The sequence below is a fragment of the Mustela erminea genome, chromosome 18, assembly GCF_009829155.1.
Source record: "Mustela erminea isolate mMusErm1 chromosome 18, mMusErm1.Pri, whole genome shotgun sequence".
Lineage (NCBI taxonomy): Eukaryota > Metazoa > Chordata > Mammalia > Carnivora > Mustelidae > Mustela > Mustela erminea.
The window spans coordinates 2724836-2746179 of record NC_045631.1 but is presented as its reverse complement, the minus strand read 5'-3'; the positions used below and the strand labels follow the sequence as shown (position 1 = coordinate 2746179).

At 54.8% G+C, this 21344-nt stretch overlaps 1 protein-coding gene across 2 annotated transcripts; it reads left to right on the top strand.

The window, feature by feature from the left end:
- The first annotated feature begins 152 nt into the window (after positions 1-152).
- Positions 153-21171, top strand: ALOXE3 (arachidonate lipoxygenase 3). 2 transcript variants are annotated; one of them, XM_032322054.1, is made up of 15 exons: positions 153-610; positions 1194-1398; positions 2448-2529; positions 3514-3633; positions 3925-4050; positions 6731-6834; positions 7147-7319; positions 8029-8172; positions 8258-8461; positions 8556-8642; positions 9101-9270; positions 9847-9968; positions 13969-14069; positions 14640-14810; positions 20279-21171. In XM_032322054.1, the coding sequence occupies exons 1-15, from the start codon at positions 464-466 to the stop codon at positions 20456-20458; spliced, it is 2136 nt and encodes a 711-aa protein (XP_032177945.1). In that variant the 5' UTR covers positions 153-463; the 3' UTR covers positions 20459-21171. The 2 variants fall into 2 exon arrangements, with proteins under 2 accessions (XP_032177945.1, XP_032177946.1); XM_032322055.1 differs by lacking the exons at positions 153-610; positions 1194-1398 and adding an exon at positions 1744-2053.
- The last annotated feature ends 173 nt before the right edge of the window (positions 21172-21344 follow it).

Genomic DNA, 21344 nt, shown 5'->3' with positions numbered 1-21344 from the left:
GCGGACCAGGGCCCCAGGGTAGCAGCAGGCCCCTGACCGAGAGCAGGGCAGTGTCCCAGTCACACAGGTGTCATCAGCTCCTCGTCTCCCTCTCAGCCCCCGGTCCCTCCCTTCCCAGCGGGGCTCGGGCTCCTGATACCCATCTGGGTGAGTCCCGTCCTGCCAGCCAGAGAGACCGGCTGTGTCAGAGGCAGGCAAACAACTATTAGGGTGGGGAGAGGGAGCCCGCAGCGAGCCGGGGCAGCGACAGCGAGCTTCGGGGGAGAGAGGCCAGCAAGCCCCGGAGCATCCAAGAGAGAGCGGGGTTTTCCCTGGGAAGCCTCCCTGCCCCTGCCTAGCCCCCTCCTCAGGGACTTCGCAGCCCGACAGCTCAGCCCCGCCTGGCTCGCCGCCCCACTGCTCAGAGGCGGACTGCCTGCTGCTGTGGCCACCGCTGCCGGGGCATCCTTCCTTCCTCCCCACCATGGCCGTGTACCGCGTGTGTGTGACCACGGGTCCCTACTTGAAGGCTGGCACGCTGGACAACATCTCTGTCACCCTGGTGGGCACTTGTGGAGAGAGCCCCAAACAGCTGCTCGATCGCCTGGGCAGGGACTTCGCCCCTGGATCTGTAAGTTCGAGAGAGGGAGGAGGGACCCCTGAAACCCCGTGGGCAGGGAACCCTGAAGGAGGAGAGGGTCATTCCCCCAGGTCATTCTTCCAACCCTGCAGAACTCAGGTGCTGACCTCCTCACCGTCCTATTCTGGTCTCTGGCTTTCCTGGGGAGCCCATCCATTCTACCCAGGCAGGGCTGTGAAGAAAGAAGGGGGCGGTGCTGGGGGTCAGGAGAACTCTACCTGCTTCCTAGCTCCTCCCATCATCCCGTGGGGGGCTGAGGGCAAGTCACTTACCCTCTGTGAGTTGGGGGGTTTTCCTCTTCTCTGGAGGGGATCTGCTTGCCTCGGCCAGACCCCACGACGCCAAGGAGCCTGCTGAGGTCCAGGATGAACTCTGCTCAGTCGCCCTGCCTCTGGGAGCTGTGGCCGCCTCTGCTTGGTTGAAGGGGTGCCTTTTCCTAATTCGTGCAAAGGCCCTGTGTGGCTTAGCGGCCCTCCGTTTATATGCCAGAGCAGGCGCAGATGCACGCCTGCAAGGTCTAAGGATGCCCCCTCCGTCCCTCCCCTCTCACCTGCTGGCTTCTTGGTTCCCCCAGGTGCAGAAGTACAAGGTGCGGTGCTCCTCGGACCTGGGCGAGCTCTTGCTGCTGCGTCTGCACAAGGAGCGCTACGCCTTCTTCCCCAAGGACTCCTGGTACTGCAGCTGCCTCTGTGTCACGGCCCCCGATGGCACCCGTTCCCACTTCCCCTGCTATCAGTGGATTGAGGGCTACTGCACCATAGAGCTGCGACCAGGAACAGGTGGGCGGGAGGCAGGGGGCTGGCCTGGGCTTCAGGAGGCATCCGTGGGGGTCAGGGGGTGGGGGCCTCCCGGAGCCCATGCTGCAAGGAAGGCGGGTGGGGTGGGGTTAAGGTTAGGGTAACTGTAATCCAGAGCTCTGAGGTCGATGCTTTCTGAACAAAATTGAGCCTCTAGAGCCCTGGAATTTCAGCAGGGAATTTCTAGGCAGTGTATGCCCCTCTGGAGACGCAAAGACTAGACACACACACTCTTAGCCGCTCACACTACTCACAGACACAGACACAAGTGCAAACATACAGAGCTTCGAGTTGCTTTCGGCCGACTCCCTCTGCGCTCCCCCAGAGTGAATTTCTCCTGTGCCCAGAGCAGACTTGAGCTGAGAGCAGAGTCACTGGGTGTCGACAGGTGCAGAAGCTGGAAAGGCCTCGCCAATTGGCCTCGCCGATGACTACTATTGGCTTTTCTGGTGTGCGACGTCCCTGTGACGTGCTCTTAGGATTCGCCCTTGCATCTGGGGGGCCTTTCAAGGATGCCGAGCTCGAGCTCCTTCAGCCTCTGGACCCCCACCCACGTCTCCTGAGCTATCTGATCCCAAGAGGCATGGCCAGGGCTGGTCCAAGTGTTGACACGAGTGTTGACAAGTGTGGATGAGAGGTGAAATCTCGGCCCCCTAGCGGGTTCTTTATCCTAGTATTTCCATCTGTCCACCGCTTCCCAAAATATATTCATGCATCAGTCATTTTTCAAGAGCAGGGCTTGTACACAGTGTCAGAGCACCACGCTAGGTGCCAGGAATACACAAAATGACTAAAATGTAATTTCTGCCCCAAAAGAGTCCTGGGAAGGAGGCAAACATACAGTTAGGATGATCGTTATAATTTTGGGGTGAGGTTTCCTTGAGTTCCTTCTGCTGATGAATGTGCAGAGAACATGGGGTATCCCTGTCACTGAGGGGTGGGCTCAAGGTTAGGGCATTCAGACAAGCTTTCCTGGAGGATATGTTGTTTGAAAAGACACGTGTATGATGAGTACTTTTCATTCCCCACAGCAAAAACCATTTGTCAGGATTCCCTTCCCCTCCTTCTGGACCACAGGAGACGGGAACTCCAGGGTCGACAGGAATGCTACCGGTGAGGGAGGCCTAATTTGACTTCTTTTCCCACCTTTATGCCGATCTCAGCCTCCATCAGACAGTCGCTAACTCTGACCTCAGATCCAACCTTGGGGTCCCAGCTCCAATCAGGACCTCGTGTAACCCTAACTTTCATCTGAGCTTGACCCGGAGTCCAGACCCAGAACACCAGTACCAACAATTGTCCCAATAGAATCAGTGAATCCATACTCATCCCCCTCCCCCAGCTGTCCTTGATGGCCCCCGGATGTCAGACATGACCCTGGCCTTGACTGATCTCAGTCCAGCCTCAGCCTCAGCGTCCCCCCCAAACCAGCCATGATCTTAATCTCAACGCAGACCTCTCTCTGAACCTGTCTGGATGTTTGCGTTATCCTAAAATGCTACCCCCACCTAAAGCCTAGTGTCTTCAGGGAGAAAATTCTTCTTTTTTTTTTTTTAAAGATTTTATTTATTTATTTGACAGAGAGAAATCACAAGTAGATGGAGAGGCAGGCAGAGAGAGAGAGAGAGGGAAGCGGGCTCCCCGCTGAGCAGAGAGCCCGATGCGGGACTCGATTCCAGGACCCTGAGATCAGGGCCTGAGCCGAAGGCAGCGGCTTAACCCACTGAGCCACCCAGGCGCCCCATGGGGAGAAAATTCTAATTCTTCATCACCTACCCCAGAAAGTGGGTGGTTTCTAGGAGGTTTTTTTATTATTATTATTATTATATTTATTTGACGGAGAGAGACACAGCAAGAGAGAGAGAGAGAGAACACAAGCAGGGGGAGTAGCGCGGGGGGTGCGGTGGGAGAGGGAGAAGCAGCTTCCCCCTGAGCCCAATGTGGGACTTGATTCCAGGACCCCAGGATCATGACCTGAGCCAAAGGCAAATGTGCAATGACCCAGGCACCCGGTTTATGTGAGTTTTAATTTAAAAAGCTGAAGTCTATGTTTACTTTAAGTTTGACTAGCCACCCCTGACCTCTTTCCCCCGGAAGGTGGAAAGTTTACGCCCCTGGCTTTCCCGGCATGATAGACGTCAGCAGCTTTGAGGAGATGGAGACAGACAAGAAGTTTGCCTTGACCAAGATGACACCTCGAGCAGACCAAGGGGACAGGTGAGGGGGCACCCAGGCTGGGGAAGAAGGCGGAGCGACGTGAAGTGAAGGCTGGGAACATGGGGCCCGGACAGCCGGGAACGAGAACTGTGGCGGCAGTCCAAGAGTGAGGGGCGGAATGGGCAGGGGTGGGGGGTGACCCCAAGGGTCTGGCAGGGATGTGGCTTCCAGCGGACAGGGTTGGGCAGGAGTGCGGAGCCAGGGGAGGATCCAGGGAAGGAACGAAGAGGAGTGGGCTGCAGGTCCATCTGACCGGTGTCTGTCTTTCTGTCTCCCTGCCACCCTCCATAGCAGTGGGAATCGGTACCTGCCAGGCTTCCCCATGAAGATTGACTTCCCATCCCTGATGCACATGGAGCCCAACATTCGCTACTCGGCCACCAAGACAGCCTCCCTGCTCTTCAATGCCATCCCCGCGTGAGGCCACTGCCCTCCCCACACTCCTGTCACTCTCCCTTCTGCCTCCACCCTGCCGGGCATATCCACAGCTCTGTTTCTGTCCCCCCCACCCCCTTCCCCTGTCCCTGGCCCTTCTCTCTGTCCCCTTCCTCCCCGCTCCACTCCAGTCTTCCCCTTCTGTCCCTGGTCTCCCCCACTCTGTCCCGGTTTCCCCTTCTCTGTCCCCGATCTCCCCATCTCTGTCCCCAGTCTCTTCCTTCTCTCTCCATTCTCTGACTCCCCATCACCTCCTCTTTGCTCATTTGTCACCCCCGCTCTTTCCAGTCCTCAAATCTATGAAATGAACGAGCCTCTTCTCAGTGCAGAGCTTGGTCCCGGGCCCTGTAGGTGGGACCGTGTTAAACAGGACAGGGAGGCCAGGTCATAAAGCTTTAAAGGAAGTGAAGTCAGACCACCTTGTGTTCAGATCCCAGAACCCACACCTTCCAGCTGATCTTCACGTGGCCTCTAAACCATGTCCTCATTTGTTAAAATGACAGTAGCACCCTTACCTGCCTCGTAGGTCTGGGAGAGAGTAAGTGAGATGACACCCAGCACAAAACATCTCTCAGTGGATGTGACTGAGTGTTAGGATGTCATCTTCCACCATGAGGAGCTCAGTGTCCCTAGGGAGATGTGTGGCACAGCTAATTAGGAACCAGAGGGGCCTTTAGCAGCTGGAGTCCACAGCTGCGGCTCTAAGTGTGACTTTGGAGGGGGTGCCATCGACCCTCGTGTCCAGAGTCAGCCTGGGGCCAGCAGGGGCCAACTGGTGGCTCTCGGAAAGGCAGGTGGGATGGAGGCGGCTTTGGGCCATGGAAAGGAGAGGTGAGCAGAGAGAAGGCGAATCCTGGGCAAAGTCAGGTTTGTCTGGAGGACTGAGAGGCTCGGCTGACCATCTGTGCAGGGACTGCCTTAGAAGGCCCAGAGGAGTCTGGGGCAAGGGGCTGGGTCCTCTTCCTTGGGGCTTCTGTACCTGATTGACTGGGAGAAGGACTAGTGGGAAGAGGGCAGATGTGGAGTGAGTGGGGAGTCGGGGAGTGTCTGGGCTGGAGCACAAGGTGGTCACAGGTGGCTCGGGCCTCAGGCCTGGGCAGGGTTGAGGGATCAGGGTCACCTGAGCTGGTCCCCAGATGGACATGTGGTTCTAGGCAAGGGAAGGCCTGGGCAGTGGGGGCGGGGGGAGGCACACATTTCGCAGCCGCTGGGGATCCGTGGAGGGCAGGGGTGGTAGCTGGGTCTCAGTGTGGGACAATGGCACCAGGCCCTTGGAAAAGGAAGATACTTTCTTTCTCCTTTACTGCCTCTTTGCTTTCTGCCTTTTTTTTTTTTTTTTTTTTTTAATTTATTTTTTGACACAGAGAGAGAGAGAGAGAGATCACAAGTAGGCAGAGAGGCAGGCAGAGGAAGAGGGGGGAAGCAGGCTCCTTGCTGAGCAGAGAGCCCGATGCGGGACTTGATCCAATGAACCTGGGGCTGAAGGCAGAGGCTTAACCCACTGAGCCACCCAGGCACCTGTCTGGTGTTTTTTTTTTTTTTTTTTTTTTTTAAGACTTTACTTATTCATTTATTTGAGGGAGAGAACAAGTGGGGGATAAGGGCAGAGGGAGAGGGAGAAGCAGGCTCCCTGCTGAGCAGGGAGCCAGAGGCGGGAGTCTATCCCAGGACCCTGAGATCATGACCTGAGCCGAAGGCAGAGGCTTCACAGACTGAGCCCCCTAGGTGCCCCTCCTTGCTCTCTGCTTTAATACTGAGCTCCCACCGGTGTTTCCCCTCTTTGGGGCCTTACAGAGCAGGTGCTCGGCAAATGCTGTAGACCGAGAGTGGCTCAGGGGACACTCAGGAAGTTGTCCCCGGGGTTGTGAGGTCATGGCGCCCACACCCTTTGGGCACCTGAGCATGTGTACCCTGCCTCCCTCCCCCACCGCCTGCTACAAACCCACCTGGTAGGCGGTGCTTTCCCTTCCATTTGACTCAGTGCAGTCATTGAGTGATTATTATGAATCAGTATGTCGGGCCCAGGCCAGTCCTGGCCTTAAGGGGCTCACAGTGTCCTGTGCAATAGAGGGTGGCTGGAGGACGTGGATTTACTGTGTCACGCAGGGAAGGAGGAGGGTTTTTGTGGAAGATACACACCAGGTGTGTGTTTACACGGCATCCGGCTGTGCTCCGTGGCTTGTGTCTTGTTCACAAGGCACACAAGGCATACAAGACTGTGTCTTGGCTAGGTTTGATTGAAGGTGGAGAGGACGGCCCAGCTCCAAAATATTCAAACAGTACAGACACCCACAAAGCGAAAAGTGCATGGTTCCCCCTAGTCTGGCGTGCAAAGTACACCTCCGGTTATGATGTGTCACAAGAAGGCTGTGGTTGGTCGGGACTGCTGGTGGCAGGCATCCTGGCCAGACAGAGGCCAGAGAAGGTCCGTGACTAGATGGAAGCTTGGAGAAAGGCCAAGGCTCTGTTGAAGACTGGTTGTGTTCACATATGGACCCACCCCTGCAGAGCCTCAGTGGGCCACTAGACTTTTCTTGAGGGCGCAATGTTAGGCACCTCTGATCAGGACATTGACCTGGTCGGGTCCCTCCAGGCATCTAGGCTGGGGGGCACAGTGCCCCAGGCAGCCCTGGACCCCACCGTCGCTTCCCCTCCTCTGCAGGTCCTTGGGCATGAAGCTCCGTGGGCTGTTGGACCGCAAGGGCTCCTGGAAGAAGCTGGATGACATCCGGAATATCTTCTGGTGCCACAAGACAGTCATTTCGGGTGCGCAGAGGCAGGCAGATGTCCATCCTCCCCCCAGCCCGTGCTTGGAGCCCTCCGCCCCATCCTGGGAAGGGGCCCTCTTTCAGCCCTCTCACGGACACCACGGAATCGCAGGCCGAGGGGCTCCTGGTTTCCTGGGCGACCACCTCACAGATTCCCCTTAGGAGCTCATGCCACCTCCCCTTCCTCTGGGAGGGGACAGGAATAGGGGAGTGAGGGCCGAGAAATACTCTCCCTGCTAGGGAGACGGTCAAGGGTTGGATCTTGGAAAGTGGTTTCCAGGCCAAGCAGCCCCGTCTCTTGCCCCCCTAGAGTACGTTACAGAGCACTGGTGCGAGGACCCCTTCTTCGGGTACCAGTACCTGAATGGCGTCAACCCCGTCATGCTCCACTGCCTTTCCAGTTTGCCCAGCAAGCTGCCCGTCACCAATGACATGGTGGCCCCCTTGCTGGGACCCGACACCTGCCTGCAGACAGAACTAGAGGTGGGTGAGGTGCCATTATGGACAAGGGATGGGCGTGGCGGGGAGTGGTGGGATGGCTGTGTCTGCAGCCCGCATGGCAACTTTGAGTTGGAGCAGATGGGGAGGGGGGGTGGATGGGGCTGGGCATGGCTGGGAGCCTGAGGGAGGCTTGGAGGATGGTACACGTGAACAAGACGGCATGGAAGAGAAGACCCTGCCTGTGTTCTGGGGCCTCCAAGATTCACAGTGCTGGGGCCCAAAGAAAGCGATTTTAGGACAGGTGGAAGGAAGGCAGTGCCTCTGGATACAAGAGGAACAGTCATGGAGACCAGAGCTTGGAGGGCCTGGGGGGAGATGATCATCAGTCTCTCCGGGGCAGCCAAGCCCTCAGGCAGCCTCCAGGAGGCTGGAGATGGGGCAGTCAGTTCTCAGATCATTTTCCTGTTGTGGGATATACTGACAGGGTCACTGAGTTGAGAGAGCAGGAAGGACCAGGTATGGGGGGGCCTGGGAGAGGAGGCCAGCTTCCCCAGGTGGGAGGTGCCGCACCAGGGACTCAGCTGGACCTCATTCCGAACATTCTGGGGAGGGCGGGGTACCGAACTCTGGGCAGGAGCGCAGGCACCGAGCATTACTGAGGTCCCGGCTGGGGTGGGAGTGGGCGGGGGGACAGAGAGGGCAGCGCAGCGCGGGTCGGAGGGCGCTGTGAGCCTCTGTGTGCCTTCCCCAGAGGGGGAACATTTTCCTAGCCGACTACTGGATCCTGGCCGAGGCCCCTGTCCACTGCCTCAACGGCCGCCTCCAGTATGTGGCCGCCCCGCTCTGCCTGCTGTGGCTCAACCCGCAGGGGGCGCTGGTGCCCCTGGCCATCCAGGTGAGCGCCCGCGCGGGAGGCGGGGGCGGGCTCAGGAGCACGCTAGCAGTCTTGAGCCTCATCCCCTTATTATTCTGGGGCGCAGCTCAGCCAGACCCCCGGGCCCGACAGCCCCATCTTTCTGCCCACGGACTCTTACTGGGACTGGCTGCTGGCCAAGACGTGGGTGCGCAACTCCGAATTCCTGGTGCACGAGAACAACACGCACTTTCTGTGTACGCATCTGCTGTGCGAGGCCTTCGCCATGGCCACGCTGCGCCAGCTGCCGCTCTGCCATCCGATCTACAAGGTCTGTGGGCCCCCCCGGGCGGGGGCCGGAGCGGGCGGGCCGATTCGGCCTGCTCCCCTGACCTTCGGCTCCTGTGCGCTCATCCCGCCCGCAGCTCCTGCTCCCCCACACTCGCTACACGCTGCAGGTGAACACCATCGCGCGGGCCACGCTGCTCAACCCCGAGGGCCTCGTGGACAAGGTGCGGCCTCCGCCCCCCGCCCCCCGCCTCTGAAGTCCCGCCCCGAGGACGCTTTGCCCCGCCCACAAGCCTCTACGGCCCCCAATCCCTCCTCGCCGTCCCTGTCAGCCCCAACCCACAAGCCCCGCCCATCCCGCCGGTCCCCGGACTTGCCCCGCCAAAGAACCCGGGCCCCGCCCCCTCAGGCCTCCGAAGTCTCCCGGAGGTGGGCAGGGCAGCCGCGCTGGATCGCTCCCCCTGCGGCCCCTGCGCCGGCGTCGCGACTTTCTTTCAGTTACCTGATATTTAAGGAATTTCTCCCATGCACCTAGTAGGACTGCCGCTTCCGAGGCGCGCGTCAGTCCCCGTGGAGGGGTTTGATCCGTGTCTTGGACTCCTTGATTAACACCCCTAGGGCTGAGTCCCTAGTCTCGTCTCGTCCCCAAGTCCCCAAGCCGGGCTGTGTTGCGTGTTCTCAGGTCACCTCGGTTGGAAGACAAGGCCTCCTCTACCTCATAAGCACGGCTCTGGCCCACTTCACCTACACCGATTTCTGTCTTCCGGACAGCGTGCGGGCCCGCGGCGTCCTGGCCATCCCCAACTACCACTACCGGGACGACGGCCTAAGGATCTGGGCGGCCATTGAGAGGTGCGGGGTGCAGGCCCGGGACCCTATAGCCAGTCTGGCCCCACCAGGGCCTCCTGGCTGGGGCGGGGGCGGGGGCGGGGCAGTGTGGATCCCTGTTCTCATGCAGGCTGGAGAGTTTAGGGCTGGATGTCGTGGGTGCATCAGGTCCCCGCAGGGAGCTCCCCCAGGGCGAGAATTGGAGTTGGGGTCATCGATGAAATGACTGCTGGCTTGGGAGGGGCTGGGTTGTGTATGAACACAGCAGCAGAGAAAGGAGAGAACAGGGTGTCCAGAGGAACTGGGTGGGGAGAGGTGCAACAGTGAGGTGTGGGCCGGGGCCCCCAGGCTCTCCTCAGTGTACTCACCACTCCCAGACCCCTGGGGGGGAAGGAGGCCCAGAGCACCCATGGCTCAGGAGTCCCCAAACCTGGGCCTTCGTGTTCCCTCTGGATCTGGGGGCTCCCACTGGACTGAGGTGGGGTCTTGGTGGACACTGGCTGTCTGGCTCTCCCTAGCCTGAATGGTACTGGGCTTTGGATTTCTGGCCAGGCCCAAGCCCAAGGTCTCCCCCGTGGCACTAGCATCTCTTTCCTGCAGCTTTGTCTCAGAAATCGTGGGCTACTATTACCCCAGCAATGCATCTGTGCAGCAAGACTCGGAGCTGCAGGCTTGGGTCGGCGAGATCTTTGCTCAGGCGTTCCTGGGCCGGGAAAGCTCAGGTATCCCATCTCCCACCCACCAGCTCCCAAAGACCCGGTGTTCCCTCTGGCCTCACCTGTTACCTGGTTCTTATTTGGGGACAAGCCTTTGAAGTGCATCCTATCATTAGCCCCGCTGAACAGATGAGGAGCAAGCATACAGAAAGCTTTGCAGATAGGGGCAGAGGCGGGATCCAGAGCTGGCTCTCACGGTCTCCAAAGTCCTTGCTTGCAGCCACTGCTCTGTGATCCTCTGGTTTTTCCTCGATCTTTACTTGAGCCTGTCCATTCACTGCTGCTTGTGGAGCTAGGTGGATGTGTCCCATCACGTGGTAGGAGCTGTCTCCAGCCTCAGAGTTTGAGGATTCTGGAACCATCTCTCGTACTTCCTCATGCTTATCCCACCAGGTGGCCCCTCTAGCCACCAACCTCTTTCATTTCTTTTGGCCTCATGGAGTGACATGGTCCGGCCTCATGGAGTGACATGGTCCTGCTGCCGCCTTGTTCTTCCCTACTAACATCTAACACTAATGTCCCCCCTTCTTCTGATACTGCCCGAGAGGCTTTTGAGACCCACCGACACGACACCAGTGGCCCCCTCTTCCGCCTCCTTTGCTCAACCTCAGCAGACCATCCTCCCTTCCTTAACATCTCCCCTTAGCCCCAGGGAGGAAACATCCTCTGAGCCTCCCAGGCCTCTGCCACGACCCCACCCCAGCTGTTGGCTTGTCCCAACTGGGTCTGTCTCCTCTCTACCCTCCCGTAATGGAGTGATCCCTTCTCCCATGTCCCCTCTGCTGCTGATTCCAGACTTGGAAAGCGCCCTGCCCCCCATTCCCTGAAGAACTTTCCATTTTTGCTGCTGTCTCATTGTCACCCTTGAGACCAGCACAGAAAAACTACCAGCTACAGGTTCTGAGACTTCTTTTATCCCTTTAAACAACAAATTTTAAACATAGAGAGTGTAATGTATCAAACACCCACTCACCCACCGCCCAGATTCAACAAGCACTCATTTGATTAATCTCTTGCTTTTGTTTATTGCTGAGTTCTTGTAAATTATGCCCATTTCCTATTTTATTCCAAATCAATAGGCAACTCCAAAAAAAGGTTTTTCTATGGAACCACAATACTGTCATCACGCTTGACAAAATTGACAATAAACTCCAATATGGACCCATAGAGGGAGAGGCAGACTCCCCATTGAGCAGGGAGTCCCACACGGGGCTCGATCCCATGACCCTGAGATCATGACCTGAGCCAGAGACAGATGCTTAACCAACTGAGCCACCCAGGCACCCCCTTTTGGGTCTTTTTTTTTTTTTTTTAAGATTTTATTTATTTACTTGACAGAGAGGGAGATCACAAGTAGGCAGAGAGGCAGGCGTCGGGGCGGGGGGGGGGGCTGGAGTGGGTGGGAAGCAGGCTCCCTGCTGAGCAGAGAGCCTGTTGCGGGGCTCCATCCCAGGACTCCGAGATCACGACCCAGGCCCCTGAGATCATGGCCTAAGCTGAAGGCAGAGGCTTAACCAACTGAGTCACCCAGGCGTCCCCGCTTTTGGATCTTTAAAGGATGAACTGCCCTTGCTTTGCAAGGCTATTGTTAATCCTAGGTTGACCTGATCCTGATGGCTTCCTCCCCCTGCCCAGGGCTTTTATCCCCCCCCCCCCCACCTTGGGGCTGTTTCTTATTTAAGACCTGGGGCAGCCGGGGGTCTAATTACTGCTGGCTGACTCCCCTATCTTACTTTATTCAACCTGTCTCTGACTCTGCGAGCTTATCGGAGTTCAAGGTGAGGCACACTCATTAATTAACTTCAGTCAGTGTGACTTTTGCTTCCATATTTCACGGGGAACAAATTAACTATAGGAACTACAGAAAAATTCCCACAGAAGGCCTGATGTCCTTTGCCTTTTAATCTCAGCCCTTCCAGGTTAGACTATCTACCTCGAAGGGAACATCCAGAAAATTCCCCCGGACTCCCAGTCAGATGCCTGGTCTTTCCCCCACTGCTCTGCATCCCGACTGCAAACTCTGAAGCCATCTTTGGCTCCCACTTTGTCTTCCTGTTTGCCTAAATCCGGTTGGGTGACCAATTCCTCTTGTCACCCTCCTGTCCCCCTATCACCACCCTATCCCATTTCCCATAGTGTGGCAGCTGCTTCTCCATAGGACTCACCGTTCCCAGCCTCTTGCTGCCCGCCCATCTGGTCTGTGGGGCCACCGCCCTGACCGTCCTCAGAAATTGTCCCCAGAAACTGCGTGGCCCGGCCCATGCCATGGCCTCGCCTCGGATAAGGACCCTCCCTGCCCCTTTGCCTTGCTGATGCCTCATTCCTTCCGGCTCTGCCTTCTTACCTTCTCAGGCATTCATTCACTCCTGTCAACGAGTAATTACTGGGCCCTCAGTATTAAGTATTGTTCTTGCGGCTGGGGTTCGGCAGTGACCATGACAGATGGAGCTCCTGGCCTTCACTGAGCTTCCCATTCTGGCAGGGAGATTCGGAGAATCAACAAACAAATATGTCAGGGGTTGGGCTAGGGGCGCTCAGGATAAGGAAATAGCCCGTTGGGGTAGAGGGAGTTTTTTCAGCTATGTGGTCCAGGAAGGCCTCTCGGAGGAGGTGACGTTTGAGCAGAGAGCTGAAGGAAGTGAGAACACTAGTTCTGCGACTAACTGGTTTTCTCAAGGGGCTGACTCGATCGGGTGTGTGATTCTAAAGGATCATCGCTCTGGCTTTCGGGGGGAAGGGTGGAAGCAGGTGGGTTCACTCGGGGGCGACATGATGGAGACCGGGAGGTGGTGAGACGGGATTGGCTTCTGGAAGTATTGCCTGATACGTGCGACGTGAGATAAAAAGAGGAATGAGCACACAGGCTGTGGTCTGAGCGACTGGACAGAGCCACCAGAATGGGACCATGGTGGGCAGGACAGGTCTGGGGAGTGTGCGAGGGAGGGGACCAAGCATCAGGGTTTGCAGGTGAGCTGTCAGAGAGGTGGCACAGACGCCCATCTTGGAGCATCAGGGGGCACCCGCAATTATGCCCATGGCTTCATCTAGAATTCAGGGACCAGGCGGAGCGGGAGGTGTGAATTTGGGAGTCCTCGGCCCTTGGGAAACTGTCAAATTTGGACGAGAGCAGTGATGTAGGGAGGAGAGGACTCCGAGCTGAGCCTGAAAACGCCTTTTTCCTCTGTCATCTTTTTCCTATCCAGAGCTCACCCACTCTTCTCTTCCTGCAGGGATGCCTCCCCTAAGCGCTTCAGCCCCAGGGTCGGTTTCTGCCCTCCCTGGGCTCTCCTTGGGTTGCCGAGCCCTGGCCTTGGAGCCCCCTTCTGTTTGATCACTGTGAACTTATGAGTAATGCACTCTGGTCACCTGCCTTTGTCGCTAAGCCCAGCTGTTGTGACATTCTGCCATTGGGTGCTTGGACAAGTCTTGGTGAACTGGGTAGAATTAGATCATTAAGTGCTGGGGCACCTGGTAGTTCAGTCTATTGGGCATCTGGCTCTTGGTTTCAGCTCAGGTCATGATCTCAGGGTTCCTGGGAACAAGCCCCATGTCAGGTTCCACGCTCCATGGGGAGATTCTCTCTCTCCATCTCCCTCTCCTTCTGCCCCTACCCTCATTCTCATTCTCTCAAATAAATAAATAAATAAATAAATCTTAAAAGATCATTAAGTGTTATCAGGGGTTGCGGATAGACGTGGGGAGAAGAGCCAGACTGGCTGTCAGCTTGAACTTGGCTTCTTCCTTGTGAGCTCTGCTGGCTGGCCATTTCCTTGTTCGATCCCAGTAGATACCCCCTGTCCTGACCCCCTTCAGAGACTGCAAACCTTGGTGATGACCAACTGTCCCTAACCTCAGCCCAGCTCTAATCTTAGTCAAAAGAACTATAGTGGCCAAATGCTCAGCCCTCTCATCCTCACTCTCCCCTTGCGGTGAGCCCCAGCCCCAAGCTGCCCCTAGGAATCCAGTCCCCTCCCTCCACACCCTTTTCCCTTCCTCCCACACCCAGGCTTCCCACACCGACTGTGCACTCCAGGAGAGCTGGTGAAGTTCCTCACTGCCGTCATCTTCAACTGCTCCGCCCAGCATGCCGCTGTCAACAGTGGGCAGGTTAGGTGGCAGGGGGGCAGGCTTGGGGGCACTGGGCTATGCAAGGCTGGGCTCAGCTCTGGACATGAGGCCAGAGTTGGGGTTGAGAGCAGGGGTGGGTCAGGGTTGGGGTGGTTTTACGATTGCAGCTGAGGTTGGGTGGTGACTGGGTGGGGTGGAGGAGTGAAGGGTCAGTGTTGGATGAGGTCTGGGTGGAGTGGGGTTCAGGCTTGTAATGGTGACTCCAGCTGGTGTTTTGTTGGGAAGAAAACCTATACAGCCTGTCCTGGTAAGGACACAGCCAAGGGGAGTATCAGGCCGCAATGGGTGGCATGCCAGCTCTTTGGTTCAATTCCTTCCTTGGTGATTCACTCCACCTAGTCCAGGAACACTGGGTGGGGAGTGACAAGGGGTGAGCCTCCTACCCCACTTCTGGAATTTTCTATCCTGTACACCCTCCCCCTTCTCTTTCCTTCATCCCTTCATTTCTTAACTGCGAGACGTGGGATGGTAGGAGCAGGATCGGGAATGATGAAGGAGCTGGTTCTCCCCCTCTGGCCAGCTGACTCAACTGGGGTGGGGTCTCTACAGCATGACTTTGGGGCCTGGATGCCCAATACCCCATCATCCATGAGGCAGCCTCCACCCCAGACCAAGGGCACCACCACCCTGAAGAGTTACCTAGACACCCTCCCAGAAGTGAATGTCACCTGTACCAACCTTCTCCTCTTCTGGTTGGTCAGCCAGGAGCCCAAAGACCAGGTGTGTACGGGGTATGGGATGGGATGGGGGTGGAGGTTTACAGGGCCTGGGCAGTGGCAGGTGGTGGTAACTGTTCTGGGGGGCTTGGGGACTGAGTGCCATCATTTATGCCCATTGCTGAGCTTGTCTTGGGTTCCTTGGTTTCTTTAGGAAATGATAGTTGATCCCCAAAGACATACATTGAAACAAATACCAGTTTAGTGGCTGGGGCACAATGTCTATCAAATTCGCCAGTTTACCAATCCACTCACTCATCTGTCTGTTTATCCATCCATCTATCTATCCCACCCACCCATCCACCCATGTGTCCATCCATTCATCCATCCATCTATCCATCCGTCCGTCCATCCACCCATCCACCCATCCATCCATCCATTCATCTATCCATCCATCCATCCACCTATCCATCTGTCCATCAATCCATCCATCCACCCATCCACCTATCTATCCATCCATCCAACCATCTTTCCTTCCATCCATCCACTTATCTATCCATTCGTCCATCCATCCACTCACCCATCCACCTATCCATCCATCCAACCATCCTTCCATCCATGCATCCATCCATCCTTCCACCCACTTCTTCATCCACCAACCATTCATCCATTAACTTTTCATCCATTCATCTAAATATTCACCACACATTATTTTGGGGACTCCCTACATGTCAAGATGGCACCAGGCACCAGGCATATAAAGCTGAATGAGACCTTCCTGCCTTCTGGAATCCAACAGTCTAGTTGAGGAGACACACAGGGACATGAAAAAGGGCATCACAGTGTTGTAGGACTCATTGATGTACGAATGTGTACTTCATGAGCATTTGCAATGTGTCAGACATTGGTGGGCAGATATGAACCCTATCCTCAGGAGCTTAGTCTCATAACAGAGGTGAAAATGGGGACTTGTGGAACCTGACTGAGTCTGGGCAAACCCAGGAAGGCTTCTTGGAGGAAATGACATCAAAGCTGAAACCTGCAGGTCAAGTAAGAGCTCGGTAGACAAAGGAAGGGCAGGGTTAGTTTCTAGGCAGGAGGAAGGACACAACCAAGTGAAATGAAGTGAAGGTGAGTTCGTTGGTGTGTTGGTAGGATTCCAAATGGCTTGGTGCAGGCACAGTGTTCATTCAGAGGAGGATGGGGAACCACTGAAGAGCTTTAAGCCCCCCGGGGTGACATGGATGAATCGGTGTTTTAGCAAGAGCGCCTCTGTGGCTATGTGGATGGTTGAGGGGGCAGTTCTAGGCAGAAGCAGGCAAGGACGCTGTCAGGTCGGCTTGGTCAGGAGAGCAGCTCCTTGATCACCAATTACCAATATTTCTATTCACACATGGGGTCATCTGTCCCGCCTCTGCCCTCCTGGTCTTGTTCACAAGCCCTCTGACGTCACAGGAATGTCATTTCTCGTGCTTGACTCCTTTCGGTGCAGATGTATGTTATCTTCCTAACAAGTTTTAATTACCATCTCATGGCCTGGGAATGCCAGGAACTTGTCCCTGGATCCTGCTCCTTTCTGGTCCTATTTCTCAAGGACTTGGAGAAGTTCATTTTTTTTTTTTCACTATAAAGGAAAACACTCTGGTTTTTTTTTTTTTTAAGATTTTATTTATTTATTTGACAGACAGAGAGATCACAAGTAGGCAGAGAGGCAGGCAGAGAGAGAGAGGAGGAATAAGGCTCCCTGCTGAGCAGAGAGCCCGATGTAGGGCTTGATCCCAGGACCCTGAGATCATGATCTGAGCCGAAGGCAGAGGCTTTAACGCACTGAGCCACCCAGGCACCCCAACACTCTGGTTTTTGTTTTGTTTTGTTTTTGTCTACTTGCAGAATATTACTATTCCCAATACTTTCACTCACTCCTTCTAGCCACTGACTGTGTGTGGGACCAGCAGGTGTGAGATAATATAACTCCATTCTGACACTCTCTTTGCAGAGAGTGTCAGGTCCCATGAGTTCAGACTCAGTCCCACAAGATGCCAACCCCTTCTGATGCCACCCACAAGCCTAGGTGCTTCTGACCCACCAGCTAAAAATACAACAACCCCTCACCCTCAGCCCCAGGTTTGGTCATTTGCTGTACCAGCTCACAGAACTCAGGGAAGACCGTTTACCTACTAGATTACTGGTTTATTATAAAAGGACATAGCTCCAAACAGCCAGAGATGCGGTCGGCAATTTGTGTGGGAGTGGGTGGAGGGCTGACTGGCCCTCCCTGGCTTCCCTGCCCTCCCCATACCTCCCCATGTGCACCAGCTGGGGAAACTCTCCAGTCCCCTGCTGCTAGGGTTTTTCTGTCTCCTTATTACCTAGGTGCCATTGATTGAATCATTTGACCACTGAGGATTAAGTCAACTTCCAGCCCCTCTCTCCTCCCTGGAGGTTGGGGGTTGGAGATCAAAGTTCCAACCCTCTAATCACAAGGCTGGCTTTCCTGGCAACCGCCCCCATCCTTAGGGGCTTTCCAGAAGTCACCAAATGAAATGTAAACTCAGGTGTGGTTGAAAGGGCCTTATTATGATAACAAGATAATTTTAACACTCAAACGCTTACAAAATTATAAGGGTTTGAGGAGCTCTGTGCCAGGAACGGGAGGAAGCCCAAATGTATGTTACTTTTTTTTTTTTTAAAGATTTTTATTTAGTTATTTGACAGAGAGAGAGAGCAAGAGAGGGAACACAAGCAGAGGCAGTGGGAGAGGGAGAAGCAGGCTGCCCTCGGAGCAGGGAGCCCAATGTGGGTCTCAATCCCAGAACCCTGGGATCATGACCTGAGCTGAAGGCAGACTCTAATGACTGAGCCACCCAGGTGCCCCCCTCCAATGTACATTCCTTACTGTAAACCACAACATCATGGTGGTGAGGCATGATAGGCAAGAGGTTGAGGGTGGAGGGCTCCTTCCTAGAAGGCAGTGAGGGGTCTAACCTAGAAAATTACAAAAATAGCAAAAAAAAAAAAAAAACCAATAACAGTAGCTATTGCTTCTTGGATCCAGCATGTCTCAGTCATTAAATCAGATGCCTTATGTATGCTATTTTAAAATACGAAGTAAGTAAGGAGCTTTGTTTAAAATGCTTAGTACAGTGCCTAACATATAGGTGTTCAATAGATGGTAGTTCCTTTTTTTTTTAAGATTTAAAAAAAATTTTTTAAAGATTTTATTTATTTATTTGGCAGAGATCACAAGTAGGCAGAGAGGTAGGCAGAGAGAGAAAAAGGGGGGAAGCAGTCTCCCCGCTAAGCAGAGAGCACGATGCGGGGCTCAATCCCAGTACCAGGGCTCAATCCCAGGATCCTGGGATCATGACCTGAGCTGAAGGCAGAGGCTTTACCCACCCAGGTGCCCCCTTTAAAAAAAAATTAAGTAATTGGGCGCCTGGGTGGCTCAGTGGGTTAAAGCCTCTGCCTTCAGCTCAGGTCATGATCCTAGGGTCCTGGGATCGAGCCCCGCATCGGGCTCTCTGCTCAGCAGGGAGTCTGCTTCCCTCTCTCTCTCTGCCCACCTCTGCCTACTTGTGATCTCTGTCAAATAAATAAATAAAATTAAAAAAAAATTAAGTAAAATTAAGCCCGACGTGGGGCTCCAACTCACAACCTTAGGATGAAGAGTCACATGTTCCACCAGTGGAACTGGCCAGGCACCCCAAATGGTAGTTGCATTTTACAGGGAAGAAAACTAAGCAAGTTGGTTCAGAGACACTAAGTACATTGCGCAAGGTCACAGAGCTTTTAACCCAGCCTGTCATGTTCCTGTGTTCTCCTTTTTGGACAGCTACACTATCGTTTTATTTATTTTTGTTTATTTATTTGAGAGAGAGAGAGAGAGATCACAAGTAGGCAGAGAGGCAGGCAGTGGTGGTGGTGGGGGGGAGTCAGGCTCCCTGCTGAGCAGAGAGCCTGATGCAGAGCTTGATCCCAGGACCCTGAGATCATGCCCTGAGTCAAAGGCAGAGGCTTAACCCACTGAGCCACCCAGGTGCCCCTACACTATCGTTTTAGGAGTTAGATGTCAATCTGGTAAATAAGACATAACACTGATTCTTTGAAAAGACCAATAAAATAAAGAAACCAGAGACAATCCCAATCAAGAGAGATGAGAGACGAGAGAGACCAATGTACAACATTTGGGAGGAGTGGAAAAGCAAACAGCCAATAATTGAGAAGGTTGAAGAAATTAAAAGAAAACATGATTTGCAGTTTTGGAAATCGAGGTGAAAGAGATGATTTTCTAGGAAAATGATAAAGAAAAATTGACACCAGAAGAGATGAAAACCACACATAAATGGAAAAGGGTGTAAGAGGCCTGATCCCCCTCCTTGCAAAGGGGGGTTCTACTCAACCTTCAAGGACCAAGTCATTCCTAAGTCACTCAAACTTCTCTAAAGTATAGGAAAAAAGTGTACACTCCCCAAATCATGTTACTGGGACCCTTGATACTTGCAGCTGGCCAAGGTGATGCTGTTAAGAAGGGAAGTGGGTCTCCGGTAGTAAGTCCCAGTCCCAGATCCACACTTCCCCCGGTGTGACCCTGGATGTGTAATCAGGCCTCTCCAAGCCTCAGTTTCTTTATCTGTGAAGTGGGAATGATAAGAGCACCTGTCTAACAGGATTGTTGCGCTGTCATGGCAGTCCATGTCAAGGGCTTGCAGCGTGTTAGCTGTAATTAAGAAAATGAAATTATAAACGTGTTCCACTTAGCTGCAAAGATCTTAAAAATACATCATTAGCCAATGAAGGCCAATAGTACATAGTAAGACAATAATATGCCACATTGAGGTCTCGTTTATTCTAGGAATGAGAGGAATGAGAGGTCGGTTCACTCTGATGAAATCTAACGATGTAATTTATTACATCAATAAAGTAACACCATATAATCATCTCAATACGTGAAAGAAACATTTGGGAAGTACAGACAGTCATTACTGATGAACACTCAATGTAAAGTGAAACTCCCATACCACCTTTTAAAGATTTTATTTTATTTGCTAGGGAGAGAGCACATAAGCAGGGGGAGCGGAAGAGGGAGAAGCAGGCTCTCCCTCGAGCAGGGAGCCCGACGCGGGGCTCAATCCTAGGACTGGGATCATGACCTGAGCCAAAAGCAGATGCTTAAAGACTGAGCCCCCCAGTGCCCCTGGAGGGGACCCTTAAAGATGTCTGGTCCAAGGCCTGGCTTCCCAGTGCAGAAACGGTCTCTGAGCAAGACTGTTAGGCAGAGGGCTACCAGCAGAGGGAGCACTAGCCTCGGGCTGACCATTCCTGCCCCTTGCGGGCCCTGGGTTGCAGGGTGTCGGGTCTGCTCTGGGCAGCAACCTGGAGTGGGGAATAGCAGCTTGGATGGTCTGAGTTTGCAGTGGCTGTTCTGGGTGAAGCCCTTGGAGCCATCGTGACTGTGCGGTGGCCAACGTGGTCCTTCACTCTCCTTCATCTCATCCCCATTGTCCTCCGGATCGCCTCCCGGTTTTTTTCCAGCGGCCCCTGGGCACCTACCCGGACGAGCACTTCACAGAGGAGGCCCCTCGGCGGAGCATCGCCGCCTTCCAGAACCGCTTGGCCCAGATCTCGCGGGAGATCCGGGAGCGGAACCAGGGGCTGGAGCTGCCTTACACCTACCTGGACCCTCCCCTCATCGAGAACAGCGTGTCCATCTGACCCCCACCTCTCCCAGCCCTGGAAGAAAGGCTCCATCGCCAGCACAGGAGGAGGGCCGTCATGTCAGAGTCCTCTCGTTCCGGGTCAGCGGGACTTTGGCTGCACCTGGGGCCTTTTCCACCCAGGGTGGCTCTAGCTTCCTACAGGTGGGCCCTGAGCGGTGAGGTACCTGCACAGCAGCCTCCAGGGTGAAAAGCCGCTGCCTAAGGTCGAGGGCACAGCAGGTCCTTCGAGAGAAAGGCAGCCCATCACCCCGTGCTCTACTTGGGGCAGGCTCCTAACTTCCCTCTCCTGTGGGAACCTACCTCCTCCCATTGGGAACCCCACAGGGACTCTGAGCTCCCCCTTCCTGTACCACCCCCCCAGCCTCACCCCCCCCACCCCGTCTTCAAACTCTTCCTCTTACTTTGTCGCTTTTTTCCCTCCGGCTTTCCTCCAAACCTAGGACCCACCAGTCTAACTTTCCTCTCTGGAAGAACCTGGAAAACGGGCAAGAAAAGATGTATGGCCTGGGTCTGCTCTGGGGTCCCCGGTGACCCCATCAGCATCTTTAAGGGGAGGGTTAGGATTAGAGCTCAGCTTCCATGGACGTCTAGCTGCAGGCCAGGGAGTCTGGGTGTGTGCGGGGACCCTCCCCAGCCCTTGTCCTGTCCCCTCCCTGCTGTTTTCCTGTCCTTGAGCCCAGTGAATTTAATAAAGTCCAACATATTTGGCTCCCATTTCATTTTTGGTTTGGGGTGTGTGTGTGTGTGTGTGTGTGTGTGTGTGTGTGTGTCTGGGGTGGGAGGGGGTGGGAGGAGGAGGGAGCAGCAGCGAGGTCTTGGACCCTCTGTTCTGGAGACAGGGGCCTCCCAGCTCAACCCAGCGCCTAGCCAGGCCCCGCCTT

Excerpts from the sequence above, each read along its gene's own strand:
- ALOXE3 (XM_032322054.1), top strand. The coding sequence starts at position 464 with ATGGCCGTGTACCGCGTGTGTGTGACCACGGGTCCCTACTTGAAGGCT. Across the intron at positions 2,530-3,513 it reads GGTCGACAGGAATGCTACCG|GTGGAAAGTTTACGCCCCTG; the intron begins GTGAGGGAGGCC and ends TTCCCCCGGAAG. Across the intron at positions 3,634-3,924 it reads CGAGCAGACCAAGGGGACAG|CAGTGGGAATCGGTACCTGC; the intron begins GTGAGGGGGCAC and ends CACCCTCCATAG.